Source organism: Acinonyx jubatus, chromosome B4, assembly GCF_027475565.1.
Source record: "Acinonyx jubatus isolate Ajub_Pintada_27869175 chromosome B4, VMU_Ajub_asm_v1.0, whole genome shotgun sequence".
In the NCBI taxonomy this organism is placed as follows: domain Eukaryota; kingdom Metazoa; phylum Chordata; class Mammalia; order Carnivora; family Felidae; genus Acinonyx; species Acinonyx jubatus.
Window position 1 is genome coordinate 74302948 of NC_069387.1, and position 19363 is coordinate 74322310.

Below are 19363 nucleotides of genomic sequence, written 5' to 3' on the forward strand. Positions count from 1 at the left end.
CTAATAAAAGCATTATATCTCACGTTTGAAACAACTTTATTGAGGCACATTTTGCATATTAAATAATTCACCCCATTCAAGTATACAATTCAATGATTAAAAAAAAATTTTAATGTTTATTTATTTTTGAGAGAAACAGAGCACAAGTGGGGGAGGGGCAGAGAGAGATGGAGATACAGAATGGGAAGCAGGCTTGAGGCTCTGAGCTGTCAGCACAGAGCCCGACCTGGGGTTTCGAACTCCTAAACCATGAGATCATGACCTGAGCAGAAGTCAGACATTTAACCAACTGAGCCACTCAGGCACCCCAGCAATTCAATGATCTTTTAAACCAAATTTATCAAGTTGTCCAACATAAATCAATTTAATTTAATTTTTTTTCTAACGTTTTTATTTATTTTTGGGAGAGAGAGACAGAGCATGAACGGGGGAGGGGCAGAGAGAGAGGGAGACACAGAATCGGAAACAGGCTCCAGGCTCTGAGCCATCAGCCCAGAGCCTGACGCGGGGCTCAAACTCACGGACCGCGAGATCGTGACCTGGCTGAAGTCGGACGCTTAACCGACTGCGCCACCCAGGCGCCCCCAATTTTATTTAATTTTTTAAAAATTACGTTTTTTTTTTCTTTTAGAGAGAAGGAGAGAGAGCACAGGGGAAAGGGGCAAGGGCGGGGTGGTGGATGGGGCAAGAGAGAGCACTCAAGCAGGCTCCACAGTCAGCACAGAGCCCATCATGGGTCTTGATCCCACAATCCTGGGATCATGACCTGAGCTAAAACCAAGAGTTGGGCACTCAACCGACTGAGCCACCCAGCCACCCTCAACATAAGTCAATTTTGGAACATTTGCATCAACCCAATATGATCTCTCATGCAGATTTAATATTAATCTCCCCTCTCCCTCCTCCAAGCAATTTGTAGTCTACTTTCTGATGTTCTAGAAAGTTTGCCTTTTCTGGATATTTCATATAATTGGAAACTTACAATATGTAGTCTCTTATGTCTGGCCCCTTTCACTGAGCATGTTTTTGTAGTTCATCCACATGGTAGTATGCATCCGTAATTTGTTTATTTTTATTGTTGAATAGTATTCCATTGTATGAAAAGAGCATATTTTGTCTATCATTCACATGTCAGTGGACATTTGGGTTATTTCCAATTGGGTTGTTATGAGTATTGCTGCTAAGAACATTTCTGTGCAAGTCTTTGTGTGGATACATTCCCACTTCTCTTAGATTGATAGGTAAGAGTGAAATTGCAGGATCACACAGTAAATTTATGTTTAACATTTTAAGAAATTGCCAAACCGTTTTCCAACGCAGCTGCACTGTTTTACATCCCTACCAGCAATGTACAAGGGTCTCTCCACATTCTCTCCAAAATGTGTTATTATCTGTATGCTAAAATATGGCCATTCTATGAAAAACAACGCCCCCCGCCCCCTCCCCCCAGGTTTTAAAAGGCTTAAAAACGTTCGGTGAGGAGGCTACGGTTTTTGATAAATACAACAACCATCTCTCAAAAACTGACCGCGGTCCTCCAGCCAGCAGACGGCGCTCCAAGCCAGGGTCCCTACTCCTAGCCTTTCACAACGCCATCTTAGTGACAGCCCCGTTGCTAGGAAACGGATATGCGTCTTTTGGCTCCAGACCCCAGCCTCACCAAGATCCCAGGCGCTCTCTCTCTTGCGGAAAGACTGAGATCTAAGGTCCCCGCTACCATGCAGGGGTAGTTCAGAAGGCCCTGTCCTGGGGTACTTTCCTCCTACCTCCTGTAAAGCTCTCCAAAGCAGACCGAGGATCGTTGCTTAGACACGGTCCCCCGCCCAGCTATGTCTAAGAAAGGGAAAAAGGCCAAGATGCCCCTGTCGGATGAGGAGCAGCTGCTTCTGTTTCAGCAGAAGTTGCTGGCAGAGGAGGAGATGGCCAAGAAGAAAGAGAGGCTCCTGAGCCAGTTCTTGAAGGTGATGGCTTCATGCATTACTCTCTGCCCAACCCCACCCACTCCCTACACCAGCCCTGTTGCCTTGGTCCTCTCGTTGCGGCAGCCTCATTTTCATGCTGGCCTCCTCTCCTCCGGAAACCTTGAGACCCAAATATACTTAGATTTCTTGCAACATTGTCGGGGAAGGAACCAGTTCTTTGTGAAGTACAGAGGGGTCAAAGGGTAAGGAGGTTAATGGCACAACTGAGCCCCAGACCAGGACAGTAGGTGCTATTAGCTGTCCGAGCTTGTCTGAAATTCTGATATACTCCCCGGAGATATGTCATTACAAACAACATCCTGCTTTGATGTCTTCACCTGAAGGAAATTCACCCTTGCCCTCCCTAAAGTGCCATCAGGCTGTTCCTGTCTTACTTCAGACTATCCCCAAAACGAGAATGGGAATTCCCTGAGTGTTAGTCATCAGGAAATTTGGCCCCTCAGAAAAAGACAAAGGGTAAGGTGTCGGTTGACAAACTGTGATCTTGTTTGTTTTTTCAAAGTGTATTTATTTTTGGTGGGGGGGGGGGGAGGTTGAGTGGGGGAGGGGCAGAGAGAGCAAGAGGGAGACAGAATCCCAAGCAGGTTCCAAGCTCCACCGTGAGCCCTATTCAGGGATCCAACCCATGAACCATGAGATGACCTGAGCCGAAATTAAGAGTCAGATGCTTAACCGACTGAGTCACCCAGGTGCCCCTTTTTAATTAATTAATTAATTAATTAATTAAAAAGTAATCTTGTTCAGTTTACTGTAACAGGGCTTTAGGCCCTGACCTCCTGGGGGTGTATTTATTCCTTCACACAGGACAAGCTGGCCAAGGAGGAGCACAACAGTGCTCTGAACCTTTACAAGATTAACACACAGTGGAGAACTGTCCTTAGGGAAGTCAAGACCAGAGAGCTGCATAAGGACATTGAGATCCTCAGCCAAACGTTTGAACGAGTGGTGGACTGCAAGGACAGTGTCATCAAGGTAGGCACTCTTCCCAAGGAAACACTTGAACCTGGCTGCCCTGACCTCTTAATACAATGGGCCTACTGAATTCATTTGTCCAACTTTTATTTTAATAGTTTTTTAAATTTTTATTTATTTGGAGAGAGAGGGGGAGAGAGAATCCCAAGCCAACTCCTCACTGTCAGTGCAGAGCCCCTCCCAGGACCCCATCTCACCAACCATGATCCTTGTGAGATCGTGACCTGAGCTGATATCCAGAATCAGTTGCTTAACTGACTGAGCCACCCAGGCCCCCCCATTTATTTATCAGTCTTAAAGCCCTTACAAGGTGCAGGCCGTGATGAAGCCGGCTGTTGGTAATACCAGTTTTCACTGAAATGAAAAATAGAATACTGGGCTGTCATTCCTCTCCCCACCCCCTCAGCATAGCCATTTTCCTTGGTTATCTACTGCCTAAAACCAGCACTATACAATATTAGAGTTGTAAGGCACGGCAGACATCACCCAATGACTTAAACTTAGTCCCGTGTCTTCATTTCAATGTGAGAAGCCTCAATTCCAGAGAAGGGAACTGACTTGCCCAAGGTGACACAGCTAGTCAGTGAGAGAGCTGGAACCAGAGCATGAGTTTCTTGATTCCCACTCCAGTGCTTTATTTAACCAAATTCTGTTGGGCCTCTTTGATTCAAGTTCAATGGCCTTGGATGAGATTGAGATCCCCATGGGTAAGAGTAGTTGTGGACCTCTAAGCAACTCAATCAACCATCCTTATGCTCTTGGACGATTCTTGAGTTGAGTCCATATCATCTTTTTTCTTTTTAATTTTATTTCTTTATTTTTGAGAGAGAGAAAGACAACATCTGCATTGAGCGAGTGGGGTAGGGGCAGAGGGAGAGGGAGAGAGAGTCCCAAGCAGGCTCCATGCTGTCAGCAGAGAGCCCCACAGGGGGCTCGAACCCACAAACCATGAGATCATGACCTCAGCCAAAATCAAGAGTCAGACATTTAACCGACTGAGCCACCCAGGCGCCCCACATACCATCCTTTTTTCTAAGGGATTTTGCTCTATCCCTTCTTTTATCCTATTTTTAACCTCTGTTTACTGACTCTTACTTAGACTTTTCTATCTGAAAACAACAACAGAAATCCCACATAAGAGCAAAATATACATTGTCAGCCTGGCATGCCCCCTCTTGCAAACACACATCTCTCCTTCACAGCCTAACTCTTGGGGGAAAAAAAAAATTAGTAGGCCTGGGCAAGCTTCAAGCGATACATATTAGGAGTCTCCAGATTTATAAAAACCATTATACATTAGAATTCCTCACCCCACCAGTTATACCTTATGGCCTTCTTTTAAATGTTTATTTATTTTTGAGGGTGGGGAGGGGAAGAGAGAGGGGGACAGAAGATCTGAAGCAGGCTCTGTGCTGACAGCAGAGAGCCCATGCAGGGCTCAAACTCGTGAACCGCGAGATCATGACCTGAACCAAAGTCGGACACTTAACTGACTGAGCCACCCAGGGGCCCCCACCTTATGGCTTTTTACGTGACTTCTTCCGACACTTACTGGGAGTTATCAAATACCTGCTGAGAGGAGAACCAGCAGGGTTCATTTAGGGATGCTGAGCAGTGGCCAGGCTCCCCCTTCCATCAATTAGCTTCCAGCTTTGTAGCAAACGATTACAGTCCTTGACTTAGGTAAATCACATATTGCTAATATTACGCACCTTCAGGGTCATTCCTGAATAACCGAACCTACACGTTAAATGTGCAAATGTTAGTGATCCTCACCTATGCTATCTCCACTTCACTTCTCATTTATCCGGCATCCCACATCTGATTTCCATCCTTCCCTAGGAAGCTGCTCCTGTAAAGACTACCAGGTCCAAATCATGGCCACTGTTCATCATTTCATCATCTCCTAACCTGACTTCTCTGTGGCGCTGATACTCTTGGTCATGCCTTCCTTCTTGAAACTCCCCTTTGGTTTCCATGACACCATTCTCTCATGGTTTCTCTCCTGCTTCTGGGATATATACATCCAGTCCCCTTGGTGAGTTTATCTTCCTCTCTCCATCTCCTGAACTTGAGCATCTCCCAGGTTTCTGAGTCTGGCCATCTCACCCTTTAACCGGGTATCTAGGGTCTAGACAGTTGTACACAATACCCTGGTTTTATTTATTTTTATTTTTTATTTTTTTTTAACGTTTATTTATTTTTGAGACAGAGAGAGACAGAGCATGAACAGGGGAGGGTCAGAGAGAGGAAGACACAGAATCTGAAACAGGCCCCAGGCTCTGAGCTGTCAGCACAGAGCCCGACGCGGGGCTCGAACCCACGGACCGCGAGATCATGACCTGAGCCGAAGTCGGCCGCTTAACCGACTGAGCCACCCAGGCGCCCCAATACCCTGGTTTTAAATACCACTTTTATGTCAGTGACTTCCTGGTCTGTAACACCAGTCTGGATTTCTTTCATGAATTCCACATCCTTCTATTCAAGATTCCTAGATATCCGTTCCTGGTTGTTGCATTGTCTTCACAACTGAACTAAGGAGTTCCCCCTTCCCTGGGCAGGCCCAGAGCAATTTTTCCACAATCTGGTCTTCTTTACTCTCTATTCAGGTGGTCCCTGCCATTCACCAGACCACTCAACAGAGAAATCCGGGAATCATCCTAGGGTTTGCCTCCATCCCTGACTTCTTTCACTAAGTTTTGTATAAATCTTCTGCTGAAGTACTTTTCAAAGCCATATCCTGCTCTCCTTCCCCCCTGTCCTGCTGCAGTTGAGACCTGGGCACTTTCTCTCATATGGACTGTTGCACTAGGACCCTATCTTCCAGCCTTTCATGCCCAGCCACCTCCAGGTGACTGTCTACACAACTACCAGGATTATCTTTTTATTTATTTATTTTTTAATGTTTATTTATTTTTGAGAAAGAGAGCACAAGTGAGGGACGGGCAGAGATAAGGGGACAGAGGATCTGAAGCGGGCTCTGCGCTGACAGCAGTGAACCTGATGTGGGGATCGAACTCACGAACTGCAAGATCATAACCTGAGCCAAAGTCTGACGCTCAACCAACTGAGCTGCCCAGGTGCCCCGGGATTATCTTTTTGAAACAAAAATCCGATCCTGGTACTCCACTGCTTAAATTTTAGTGGCTTCTTTCTTCCACAGAAAAAAATCCAAACTCCAGGGAAAAAAACATCAAAGCCCTACATGTTCTGGCCTCTGCCTGTACCTTTCCTTGTTTCTTACCTGTGATTTTGCACATGCTGTTCCCTCTATTTGGAATTCTCTTTTCCCCATCTCTTCAGTCTTCCTGGCAAACTCTCACTCCTCCTTCAGGAGTGATACAAATGACATGTGTCCTGTGAAGCCTCCCCCTGTGCTCTTACACACAGGCACTCAGCCTTTTATATCCCACTGTCACAGGTACATCATTGACCTCATAGCAATTTCCATGTTACACTGTAATTTTCTGTTTATATAACACCTTTCCTACTACACGACTGCAAGCTCCTTTGGGGGCAATATGCATGTCTTTTCATCCCTGAATCCTTGGCCTCCAGCACGGTGCCGGTACATGACAGGTTCAGCAATCATCTGTTGAGTGAGTGAAGAGGCCTCCATTATCAGCACCTACTCCATAAGATCCTTTCTCATCCCAAACATACAGGGTAAGAGCCAGCTTTGCATAGAGGCTGTGGCAGCTTACAATGCATGGCTCAAGGTGCTTGGATCATGTGGACACTTACTAAATCCTTTTCGTGTTTCATTCACTTTAATTGTAATTTGTTTTACTTTTTCGAATAGGCATTTCACTCATTATTCAAAATTCAAAAGATAAAGTGAAAGAGAGAAAAGTCCCCTCCCACCAGTGACTTCCAGCCACCTAGTGCCTTAATCATTTTAATTTCATGAGTAAACCTTTTTTTTTTTTTTTATGTTTATTTTTGACAGAGAGGGAAGGGCAGAGAAAGAGGGAGACACAGAATCTGAAGCAGGCTCCAGGCTCTGAGCTGTCAGCACGGAGCCCAGTGTGGGGCTCAAACTCATGAACCACGAGATCGTGACCCGAGCTGAAGTCAGATGCTTACCGAATGAGCCACCCAGGCGCCCCACAAGTAAACATTTTTTTTGTACAAATGATAGTCCTACATCCTGTTTTGCCCCTTTTTCACTGAGCCATATATCCTAGGGACTATTCCACATTAGTCCATAAAGAGCTTCTCTCTCTCTCTCTTTTTTCTTTAAACAACTGCATAGTATTCTGTATTATAGTGTAAAATGTTACTTTTTTCTGTATTTCCTGTATCTTGTAATTAGATCTAGTTTAGAGGTGTTGTATTCTTCCATCCAGGAAGCACATGCATCCGGTAATCTCTTCTTGTGATTTTTTGAAAATGGTTATTTGAGAGAGAGAGAGCGCGTGCGCATGTGAGCGGAGGGGCAGAGAGAGAGAATCCCAAACAGACTTGCACTGTCAGCGCAGAGCCCAACGCAGGGCTCGATCTCACGAACCGTGACCTGAGCCAAAATCAAGAGTCGGGTGCTCGATGGACTGAGCCACCCAGGCGCCCCTCTTTTTGTGAAGTTAGCATTTGTTGTTTCTCTCTTAATTCACTGGGGGTTACAAAATGCTGATTTTCTAATAATGTCATTCCTTTTTCATTTATTAGCTTGAATATTTCTATAAAGAGATACCTCTGTCATTTACCATTCAGTGACCAAGAGGTACAGCTTATATAATAAAGGTAGCATAAATGCTTAATTCTTTCTCTGCCCTTTAAACGCCATTAAAACAATTAAAAAAGGAATGGGTTGTCTGGTATCCTCCAAAGGTAACCATTTTTTTTAAGTATGCTTATGATTTCATAATCAAAGATAATTTATATCTTTTCAGTTCATCATAGTTTTTATCCTTGTTGATGCTCACACTGTCCCCTTTCTCGCCAGTGGAAGTGTTCCAGCTATCTATTACTACATAACAAACCACTCCTAAATCAGTGACTTAGAACAATTTCTTTTATTATTTTTCACGATCCGTCGACTTCGTTCACCCAGGTGGTTCCTGCTCGGTATCTCCCCTACAGTTTTCAGTCAGATGTCGGTTGAGGCTACAATCTTCTGAAGGCTGGACTGGGCTGGATGTCTAAGGTGGCTGGCGGTTGATTCAGAGAGTCAGCTGGGAGCTCAGCTGAACTGCTGACCAGAATGCCTTAACGTGGCCCTTTCCCGGGCACTGCCCTTCTCACAACGTGATGGCCGGGTCCCTGGAAGGAGTGTCCCAAGAACAAGCATTCCAAGGGGCAGGAAGCAGAAGCTGCCAGGCCATGTAAGGGCTATGCCTGGAACTGGCGCAGTGTCATTTCCGCTATGTTCTCATGGTCCAAGTAGTGACGGTGTCTGCCCAAATTCAAGGAGATGGAAGAAGATAATACCTCCTGCTGGAGGAGTGGCAAGGTCACATTGCAGATTGTAGGACAGGAGATATTGCTGTGCGGATCTTTAGAAGACGTCCTCTGCCACAGGGAGCCACTTCTGTCAGGCTCCTGAATCCCTTTGACGTGACCCTATTGGTCTTCCATAGCTGCTTTGCTATGTTGTATGACAAGATACGCTTGGTTCTACTTGTTTCTCTTCTGCCTCACATCTTGGAGCCTCACTGTAAATGTCTTTTGTCCCTAGGACACTGGCAGGCTACCTGGGGTTCCCGGATGTCACTCTTACTTTCTATTCATGAGTGGGAGAACAGCACCCTTGGCGCCAAAGAGCTGGCATCAGGAGCTAGGGGAAAATGCCGTTCGTGCCATCCAGCTGACCAGCTGAATACATTTTTATTTTCTCACACAGATGCCATTCAGCCAAAATGGTAACTCCCTGTTTCCTACCCAGTCTTTAGCCACGGACCTGTCAGAAGCCGAGGAGCAGTACGCCCATGCCCTGCGCAGCCACCTGCACAGCATCGATCAGCTTTTAGCCCTGCAGAGAAGCCGGCTCAACCTCCTAGAGGAAAGTTACAACATGGAGCTGGAGGCCCTAACCAAAGAGTTTGAGACAGAAAGGTATGGGGGCCTAAGAGGACTGAGGGATTGAGTCCAGGAGAGTATGCAGAGCCTGTGTCAAGGAGCTATCTATAAGCCAGCACCGTGGAGCATCCCACCTTGCTTATGATATGACCCCAGGAGAGAAGATGCTGAGTCCCTTCTTTTTCTTTTTTAAGTATGTTTCACCCCCAGTGCGGAGCCCAGCGTGGGGCTTGAACTCACAACCCTGAGATCAAGACCTGAGCTGAGATCAAGAGTCAGACAGTTAGCCGACTGAGCCACCTAGGTGCCCCTCTCCTGAGTTCCTTCTAAACTAACACGTGTTTAAGCTTGTGGATTTAGCTTCCCTACAGCCATGCCAGGTTCCTATCTGTAACACCCTCACCACCTAGTTTCAGCTATCAACATCCAACCCATCTGGTAGGGATCAGGGATGGGATGGAGACTTCTCACTGAAATCTTTTGTACTTTTCCACTTGTTGTATCATATAAATGGACTGCCTGCTCAAAAATCAAAACAATCTTATTCATTCTTTCTGATCCTAAAAAGAATAGGGCCCACCCTCTCTCTGTTTACCTAGGAATTTATACTATTTGTACAGTTTTATCACATACTGCTTTGAGTTGTCATTATTGGTCCATATGCTTTATCCCTCAGTGCAGGGACAGTGTCTTGTCTCCCAACAGGAAGACAATTATTGACCAGCATGAAAAAGAGATTCACTACCTACAAGATGTCTTCATGGCCATGGAGCAGAACTATATAGATTCTGAGTATGAAAGTAAGCTGGAGTTCCAGAGCATGTGGGATGATCTCAAAAACAAGGTATGGAGGGAGAGCAGCTGGGCAAGAGCTGGGAGAGAAGGGAGAAAAAATGCTCAAGGCCACTGGAGCTCGTAGAGACCCCTAATCAACACAGTCAAGAGACAAATCACAGGGGTGATCTGTGAAAGAAACTGAGGCCCAAAGAAGTAAAATGACCCACCAAAGTTATGCTGCTGCTTTGTGGTACAGCCAGGAGGAGAATCCAGTTCTGCCCTTGGCCCCAAAGTGCTTTCCACCATCTTGGAGGCTACAAAGTTAGCTATCCTGCAGACCTGGGTTTGGGCATGGGGTTCTTTGTTTTTATTTTGCCCCACAATGTTTTGTAAATTAAAAAAAAAAGTTTTTTAATGTTTATTTGAGAGAGAGAGAGAGAGAGAGACAGTGTGTGAGTCAGGGAGGGGCAGAGAGAGAGGGAGACAAAAAATCCAAAGCAGGCTCCAGGCTCTGAGCTATCAGCACAGAGCCTGATGCGGGGCTTGGACCCACAAGCCACGAGATCATGACATGAGCTGAAGTTGGACACTCAACTGACTGAGCCACCCAGGTGCCCCTTGTAAATTTTAAAATAAGCTTCCTACATTTAAAAATTGAAAGGTTTCACATAAAAATCCTAAATTTAGCTTGCCTTGAGAAAAGATCTGGTAACACTGGGCCATGTTTCCAAATGGGGACATTCATGTGAAGCCAGGCAGATAGGCCACTACTCCCAACCCCCCGTGGAGCATTTCCTCTCTGGTTCACCACAGGCCTCATCTAGCATACAGCACATATTTATAACATCTGCCTGGTCTTTGTAGGCATTTTCATTGGCGACCTCTGCACCCTACTATGTTACAAACAGTTGAAGAGGATGAGGTTGCTGGAGGCAGTAAAAGGGCACTAATAGGGTAATTCCAAGCACTGGCTATTTTGGCACCACTTCCTAGAATTTAGAAGAGAAGCATTTTCTAAGACTGCACCTGGAGAATACAGTAGAAGATCTGTGGAGAAGGTTCCAGGATGCACTCAAGAATTATACTGATGCCACAGAGGATCAAAAGATTGCCTTTGAGACTCTGAAGGTGAAAGATGAAAGAAGCTCCAAAGAGATTGAAGCACAGATGAAAAAAATACAGAAATTACAGGTTAGTGCAGCCAACTGGAAATACTCACTGCTTTCACTGCTCCGTTATCCCCTATTCATCCCCCAATTTCTACTGGACCCCTGGCTGGGGAAAGATGATATCCCCGGATTTCAGTCCCCAGATGGTCCTTTTGCCTGTCTCATTGAAGACCTTCAGCCAGGCAAGAGTTTACTCAAATCTATTCTGTTCCTCCAGGACTCCATAATTATTTTAAGAGGCAAGATCATGGTGCACAGCCATGAGAATGAAGACCGGAACCAGTACATTCGTAAGGACAAGGAGCTGGTCCTTGCACAACTGCGAAAACTTAAGGCCCAAAGGAGTCACGCCCGGGAAATATCACAGGAAAACTTGGTCAAACTTACTTTGGAAAGTAATGCCACCCTCAAGGCCCTGAGAAAGATTGTTGATAAGGTAACGAAGGGGAAAGGGCAGTCAAAACAAAACCAAGAAACTTGGCTCCTGCGAAGTGAAACGGGTTTGAGAAAGGTAGAGGGCTTTCTCCTGCTTCCTGCCTGAGTACCTTTTTTATTCCATGTTTCCTCCCCTCTCACATTTTATTTTGCCTTATTTTATTTTTAAAGCTTATTTATTTATTTTGACAGAGACACAGAGAGAGCACAAGCAGGGGAGGGGCAGAGGAGGGTGGAGAACAGGGGGTCCAAAGCAGGTTCTGTCAAAGCCCCAATGTGGGGCTCAAACCCAGGAACCATGAGGTCATGACCGGACCCAAAGTCAGAAACTTAACCAACTGAGCCACCCAGGTGCCCCCCTCACATTTTAAGTTAAATGAATTAAGGGGTGCCTGTGTGGCTCAGTTAGTTAAGCGTCCGACTCTTAATTTCGGCTCACGTCATGATCTCACAGTCAGGAGATTGAGCCCCACATTGGGCTCATGCTGGGCATGGAAACTGATTAAGATTCTTTCTTTCCCTCTCCCTCTGGCCCTCCACTGCTTGCTTTCTCAAAAAAAAAAAAAAAATACATATATATGTGTGTGTGTATATATATATATACACACACACACATATATATACACACATATTTATGTATACACACACACACACACACACACACACACACACGTGTATATGTGTATATACATTCCAAGTATATAAATACTTGGAATAGTGCTTGGCACCTAGTGAAGAGCCTGTTAGATGTATTTATTACTCTCATGTCACATTTGGATGAATACTTCCCTGGGTTCAAGCAGGGGAACCAACTCCACTATTTCCCCTCCCCACCCCCTTTCCTAATAAAAGGTCTCTTCATGCTTCCGATAGGGTGAAAAGATCCTGAAACTTGCTGAAATATGTAGGAAATTTGAAACAGAGGAAGAAAAAGTGCTACCTTTCTATTCGTCAGTATTGACTCCCAAGGAGCAGGCGGAGATAGAAGAAATTTACCAAGAGGAGCTTACTGAGGAGCTCTCAAAGGTAAAGTTCCTAGGGCCCCAGAGGCCATCACCCAAGGTTGGAGACGATGGGCCACTGGGCTACATTTGCTAATGGGCCCCACCACGTACCTTGTCCCTTTAACTCAACTCCCAGGTGATCGTGAACTATACAGGGATGGAGAATTTCTGGAAAAGGTACAACAAAGTGAAACTGGAACAACTGAGCCTCCAGCAGAGACGCGCCCAGTTGTTAGAAATCAACGGCAAGTTGCGAGAGATGCTGAAGCAGTACTTGGATGGCATCTCGGTGAGTGATGAAGTGCTGAGCCAGCTCAACCCACTCTTTATCGTCAACCATCGAAGCAACTTACCCCAGCCGTTGTCCACACCGACCACCCAGCCAGGTGACAAGCAACCTCCAACCACTTACAACATCATTGAGGCAGCCCACGTGATCTCCCATATCCTGTGATACAAGGAGTAAATCTCTTTTCAAATCCCAAATGATTTTTTGAGAGACCCAAGGACTTTGCTATTAAAATTTTCCATGGGGTTTGTGAGCTCTTTATATTTTCCCCATATTGAACAGAGCAGTCTAACTGGAAGACACTAGGAATACAGTGGCCCCACAGAGTGCAGCTAATAGCTAGGCAAATATCAGAGGCTCATTGCTCCAGGAAGCATTGCTTCTTGGAAGTCTGGGCACTGTGGGGGCCAACACCCATACCTTCGGGAGGTACAGATCCTATGGGAAGACTCAAGAGCAGGTCCTTGGCAGGAAGTTAGGACAGGAGGAAGAGGCAGAGGCAGAGGTGATCCAAAGCCTCCAAACACCCCGTCAGGCAAGATCCAACTCGGAATGCCTTTTTCCCCAGCCCTTTTCCTCATTCCCACTTACAGAAATAGCCCCAGAAAGTATCAGGTGAAGAATACAAAGAAATTTTTAAAAATTATTTATTATTTCTTTTTGCTCTTGTTTCGTTTCTCTTCCTTGAGCTTCTTTTTGGAGACTTTAGGTCTGGTGGCCTTTTTGTATAGGTGATACCCAATGAGGCCCAGGAGGGCTGGCACCATGGCCATGCCTACCAGAGGCAAAATGCCCTTCACCAGCTTTTGCCAGTAGTTGGCTCGGATCAGTGCAATCAGCTCCACATCAAACTGCAGCACTGCATCCGCTGGAGGCAGAGAGGAGGTGAGGGTTAGAATCTCTGCATTTTATCCAGGGCTCAGAATCTAAATGAAAGCAGGGGAAGGGCAGGCCACACCAGAGCAACAACTATGAAGCTGTCAAGATTTAAATGTGTTGAGTTCCTTTAGACAAAAGTAGAGAAAGGTTATGAACAGAGTCTATTGGTAGTTATGTTCGCCCCAAATCTACAAGTGTGGCTTGTGTTCAGGGACAGGTTTTTGATAGCATGGGGAAACTTCCCACAGGGTGTTCTCCATTTATAAGTGAGAGAACCTCTATACTAATGACTCCATTTCCAAACAGCCACATCGATAGAATCTTTGCAGGCCTGAAATTAATTGAATTTAACCTAGATGTTTTAAAATTGCACCAACCAATGAGCACACTGATGTGACTGTTACTAAGAAAACATAGATGTTTCAACATAAGAGCTGGAGAGGAAGAAGGAGGTGGCTTAAGAAGTAAGGAGCCAGGGAATGAACAGGGGTGAGTCAGGGAAGAAATACACTGGAAATGGGGAGATTAAAGAGCTTCGGGTAAAAGAGTTTCTCTTTAGTCCATGACCCTCTTTCCGGTTTTCCCTCTCAGTTGTAACTAGGATAAGAACTTTTATACTAATACTCTGAAGGACGAAACCTTTTAGCCAATAGAGCATTTGTTATAACCCAAAGCAAGAGATCTGCATCTTAGGAAATCTGTCCAGCCTCAGATCTTCAAGTATAGATATCAGCAGTGACCTGTGACAGCTTTTGAAGTTATAGGGTAGGCTTGTCTTTTACAAATTGTTTTTTGTTTTGCTTTGTCTTGAATTACTTGACTGTGATAATTTTTACTGTCTCTTTCCTGATGGAGGCTGAAAGGAAGGGTAGAGGTGTGGTGAGAAGCCATGCCAGCTGCACAAACAACACAGGTTGGAGTTGTGGAGAAGCGGCAGGAGAAAGGTCTAGAGTTCTGAAAGGGGTAGCACAGGCAACAGACCCAAGTGGTTCAAGCAGGTGTCTCCTCCCTATAAAGTTGCTGTCTGCTAGAGGGCAAGCCAGGTGGCCTAACAGGTTATATGTCTCTAGTCCCTGTTGGTGACCTGAAGAGGAAAACAGTGGCCCTGCAGGAGTCCCTGGCCGCCCCTGTCCTTTTCAGCAAACTGGGTTTAGACCTTCTCAAGCTCCAGACAAAGTGTACAGCTCCTTGTAGCTCTGAGGGACTGGGTATTTGGATTACCTGAGAGAGAGGCCTAGTCAGATTACCTGGGATGGACGGTGGAAATCCCCTTTTTCCATAGGCCAAGTGAGAAGGAATGATTGCCCTTCGCTTCTCTCTGATGGAAGGAATGTGAATCACAGCTAGAGGTGGGACCAGGTGGGCCAGTGGCCTCAATCCATCTGAAGCCCCACCAGCAAACTCTCTGGATATTCACCCCAAAACATGAACTTTCCCACTGAGCACTCAGTAGGTTGACCTCCCCCACATGCCTCAACTCCTCCAACAAAACCCACAGCCAGATAGGCAAAGTGGCTTTGGATGCCCTTAGGGGTCCCAATGACCTGGACCTGCCCAGTGCAAAGCCTTTATCCACATTCTTCTGCCCCCTCTAGGAACAAGGATAGCAAAGTAAACCTCCACCCATGCTAACAGGGTACCCAAGCCCGCCCCTGCCCAGATACTCACCCCACACACATGTCTAGAAGGCTCTGCTCCAGACCTTGAGGAAGAAGACACAACTGAACAGGAAGCTACCTACATTCCCCAAATCCCAAGGCTCCCTTTGACCCTCAACTGAGCTCCCCATTTCTCAACTGCCTGGTTGCCAGTGGGGTGTGAGGCAAAAGCAGTGTTAGAAGTGGGATTTGAACCTGAGGACGTGACTGGGAGAGTCGTGGGGGCACTTCCAAGGTAACTTAGAGATTGAAGAGGCTAAGGAAAGCTTAAGTTAGGAGACGTAAAATGGGAGGCGCAGGTCACATACCTGGGATCACCTGCTTTTGGCCAAGTTCTATAACCAGAGGATCTCTGGTCAGGGAAGTGTCAATAATGCGTCCATCTACCAAGCTGCCCTGGGGGGAGACAGCAGCAAGAGCGCACACCTAGTACCTCTCTCTCAGCAGGCGCACACCACACACACCTGCGCCCCTGGGCAGCGGCGGCCAGGCGGCAACCCCCTGGCAGCTGCAGCCCAGCATTCCCCTCAGGGCAGAAAGCAACAGGAAGCCCCGAAGGGCTGGCACTTCTCGGAGATCTATCTCCCCACCCTACTCTTCCCCACACCGGGGCGGAACTGGCGGAAGAGCTGGGAGGGGAAATGGGCCGGGAAGAAGAGCGCCCCTCCCCCCGCCACGTGCTCGACGACCCCAGAGCCCCAACTTACTCCCGAACCGCTTGCCACGTGTCCCAGCCAACGCTGACGTGTTCCAGCAGGGCGCCGCCCCCTCCCAGGCCCCGCCCCGGCCCCCCAGATCCCTCACCGTGTAGTGTATGTGCAGCGTGTCTCCAAAGGCAGCGGGCTCCGCGCAAGGCTCAGGGGGCTCCACCTATGATCGGACTACAGGAGTCACGCAGGATCCTCCAAAGGTCCGTTCCTGTCCCTAGACCCGGTACCCACCCCCCAACTCAGTTCCCACACTTGCTCGCCTACCCGCTCCCAGGTTCGTTTAGACCCCTTCATTCCCTCCCCAGGCCCAGCTCCCGCAGCCCCAGGACACTCTCTCCTCACCAGGGTCTCCACTTGGAGGGTCCGGACGGGACTTTCGGTTTCGAACCCAGCCTCAGCCCAGCACACCGCCCCACTGAGCAGCAGCAGCAGCAGCAGACGGAGCGGGAGTAGTGAGGGGCGCAGGGTCATGACTGGACACGGGGCAGGGCACGGGGCACCAGGACAGGCTGTTCGGGTGGCGGCGGCTAGGACAGCGGTTCCCTCGGCGCCCAGGCTGGACTGGACGGGACGGGGCGGGTAGCAACGCGCCAGCTCCTCCTCCAGCAGCCCTTCCTCCACCTTGTCCCCACCTCCTGGAGGGAGGAGGCCGCTGGAAGCCCTCCCTACCCTCTAAGATCGTGAGGTTGCGGATTTTGACCCTTCCGTTTGCCGTTCTGTCCCTTAGTGAGAGGCTGATCACTGAATAGCACCCACTTATGATGACCTATTGTGTGCCAGTCACTTGTCTGTAATTCTCAAAACCACCCTGAAAGGTAGGCATAATTGTTTCCATTTTACAGACGAGGAGCTGGGTGCTCAGGTTAAGTAACTTGCCCAAGGTCTTCTAGCTAGGTGGCGACAGAGACAAGATTCAAACCCCTTATTGCCTGAGTCCAGCGTGTTTGTTCTCTGCTCTTTACTCTTAAGATAGGTCTCTTCACACCTGTCCTGGCAGTGTCTGGCTGCCCCCCATCCCCCCAGCAGTTGTTAGAGATGGCATCCCTCTCCCACCTCCAGCCCTTCAGCTTGAATTTCTAGAGGTCATATATCCAAAAGGAGACAGGTAGCTAGCTGTCCCATCTCCCTGTCCTTTGGAAAGTTAATTTCAGAGTCAGGAGGTATTTTCCTGTAAGGATAGGGTGAATTCCTGATCTTTTCCTGACACCAACATCTCCTTCCTCCCTTCATCAACAAGTTTGTCAAAAGGGCAGCTCCCTTTTGTTTATGCAAAGACCTCAGTTTTTATTTTTATTTATCTTGCCCAATGTGGGGCTTGAACTCAACTCCAGTATCAGCCAGTCAGGCACCCCAAGGGACTTCAGTTTTTAAGAGGGGTTTTAAATTATTTCGGGCAATGCAATCAGTCCCCTTCTGCATGATTCAAACCCTCACTGCCCACTCAGGCCTTGGCATCTGAATTCTGCTCCCTCAAAAAGTTATCAGTGAGCTCAAAGTCACCAAATTCTTGGGTCATTTCTTGGTCCCTTGTCTTACTTCTTTAATGTTTGAGAGAGAGAGAGCAAGAGTACGGGATGGGGAGAGAGGGAGAGAGGGAGAGAGAGAATCCCAAGCAGGCTCTGGGCTGTTAGCACAGAGCCCGACGTGGGACTCAATCTCATGTGAGATCATGACCTGAGCCAAAATCAGAAGTGTGGACGATTAACCAACTGAGCCATCCAGGCGTCTTTCCATTGTCCTCTTTAGCATCGCTCTGGTATTTGATGCAGTTGAGCTCTGAATGCCCTCACAAACTCTAGATACAACTGCCTACTTGGTATCTCCACCTACATGTTTGACCAGCACCTCAGATCAACACACCCAATACTGTACTCATTCCTTTTTTTCCTTCCATCCCATCGGTAACCCAGACTTCTCTCCCAATCTTGTTTCTGTTAGTGGCTCTGCTATTAGCATTCTTCTAGATTCTCATCTCCCACACCTAATGATTCTCCTTTGGACTCTCCTTCCACTGCCTCTCCATGCCTTCTTTCCATTCCCAAGGCTACTACCCTATTTAAGCTCTCATTAGCTCTTTGGGGTTGTTTAAAAAGAAAAAGCCCCCTCAGGGTGCCTGGGTGTCTCAGTCCATTAAGCACCCAACTCTTGATTTTGGCTCAGGTCATGATCTCACAGTTCATGAGTTCGAGCCCCGCGTCAGGCTTTGCACTGGCAGCACAGAGCCTGCTTGGGATTCTTTCTCTTTACCTCTCTCTCACTCTACCCCTCCCCTGCTCATGCTCGCTCTTTCAAAATAAATAAACATCAAAAACATTTTTTTAAGACCCCCTCAGGAAGGAATTTCTAGGGATGATAGAAAGCTCTATATCTTGGTAGGGATGTGGGTTATATGGTATGTACATTTGTCAGAACTTCTCAAACTATAGAAGAGTTGTGCCTTGCACTGCATGCAGATTATACCTCAAATGAAAAAAAAAATCGACAAAACTACATTTCCAAGTCTTCCTTAGAGCTGGATAAGGCCATGTGACTAAGTTCTGGCCAGTAAGTCATAACAGAAGTGTTGGAAATATTATCCTGGACTTCCAGCAAGGCCCTTAGTGGGAATTAGCTAAGAAGTGTGTCATTGTGTGCTCCTCTTCCTCCCCCCAGGCTCCTTCCCCCTTCCTTTTTTCTGCTGTCTGGAATGTAGCTGAGATGAATTACACTCTAACAGCCACATTAGAGCATGAGGTGACCATGAGGAGGAAGCTATGTGTGAGGCTGGTGAAGGAAAAAGAAGTCTCAGCCCTGATAACTGTAAAGCCACCACACCTGGACTGCCTACCACCAGATACTTTTCAATTGAGGTAGAAGTGAAATTTGTCTTGTTTTTAAAAAAAGAAAGGAAGAACATTCTAAGCCCCTCATCCCCAGCCCATCCCCAGCCTACTTTAGCCCATTCTGTGCACTGCTGCGGTCTGCTCAGCTTGTCATGGAGCCTACAGCCTCACATTGCCCCATGAATCAAATTGAGATTCCATGACATGCCAGTTGAAAGCTTTCACTATCTGGTCCTTATCTGCCTTTCCAAACTTGGCTTTTATTCCACTAAACTAAAAGCCTTTTATTTTAAACACTGCAACCTCATCTTTCTCATTTCTGTGTTCTATTGCCTCGCCTCGTATGGTGTTTGACACATAGATGCTCATTAAACACCTATGAATTGAACCAAATCCCCTTCCTGCTCATGGACTGTGGTCTGGCATCAGATCAACCTTCATCATGTGTTTCCATCTCTGTGCCCTGGCTCATGCTCTTCCTTCACCTGTCAAGCTTCCTCCAAACCAAGTTCAAATATCACTTCCTCTGTAAAGTCCTGATTCCCTTAGCTAGAAGTTACTTATTTCTGAACTTCCAGCATACACTCAGGGATGTTATTTTCTGTTGTGTTGCAATTATTTGTGTGCCTCACTTCTCCCTTTCTCCCA

The 19363-nt window shown here is 46.9% G+C and overlaps 2 protein-coding genes across 2 annotated transcripts; one reads left to right on the forward strand and one right to left on the reverse strand.

Moving 5' to 3' along the window:
- The first annotated feature begins 1613 nt into the window (after window positions 1-1613).
- Window positions 1614-12894, forward strand: CCDC65 (coiled-coil domain containing 65). The gene is made up of 8 exons (XM_015065798.3): window positions 1614-1961; window positions 2787-2954; window positions 8839-9008; window positions 9678-9816; window positions 10743-10940; window positions 11136-11354; window positions 12227-12379; window positions 12494-12894. Exons 1-8 carry the CDS (start codon window positions 1830-1832, stop codon window positions 12809-12811), a joined length of 1497 nt encoding a protein of 498 aa, XP_014921284.1. The 5' UTR covers window positions 1614-1829; the 3' UTR covers window positions 12812-12894.
- A 382-nt stretch (window positions 12895-13276) lies between these two features.
- FKBP11 (FKBP prolyl isomerase 11) lies at window positions 13277-18732 on the reverse strand. Its single transcript, XM_015065799.3, has 6 exons — window positions 16236-18732; window positions 15988-16053; window positions 15492-15579; window positions 15194-15227; window positions 14773-14843; window positions 13277-13514 (listed from the first exon to the last, which is right to left on the reverse strand). Exons 1-6 carry the CDS (start codon window positions 16362-16364, stop codon window positions 13297-13299), a joined length of 606 nt encoding a protein of 201 aa, XP_014921285.1. The 5' UTR covers window positions 16365-18732; the 3' UTR covers window positions 13277-13296.
- Between the last annotated feature and the right edge of the window lie 631 nt (window positions 18733-19363).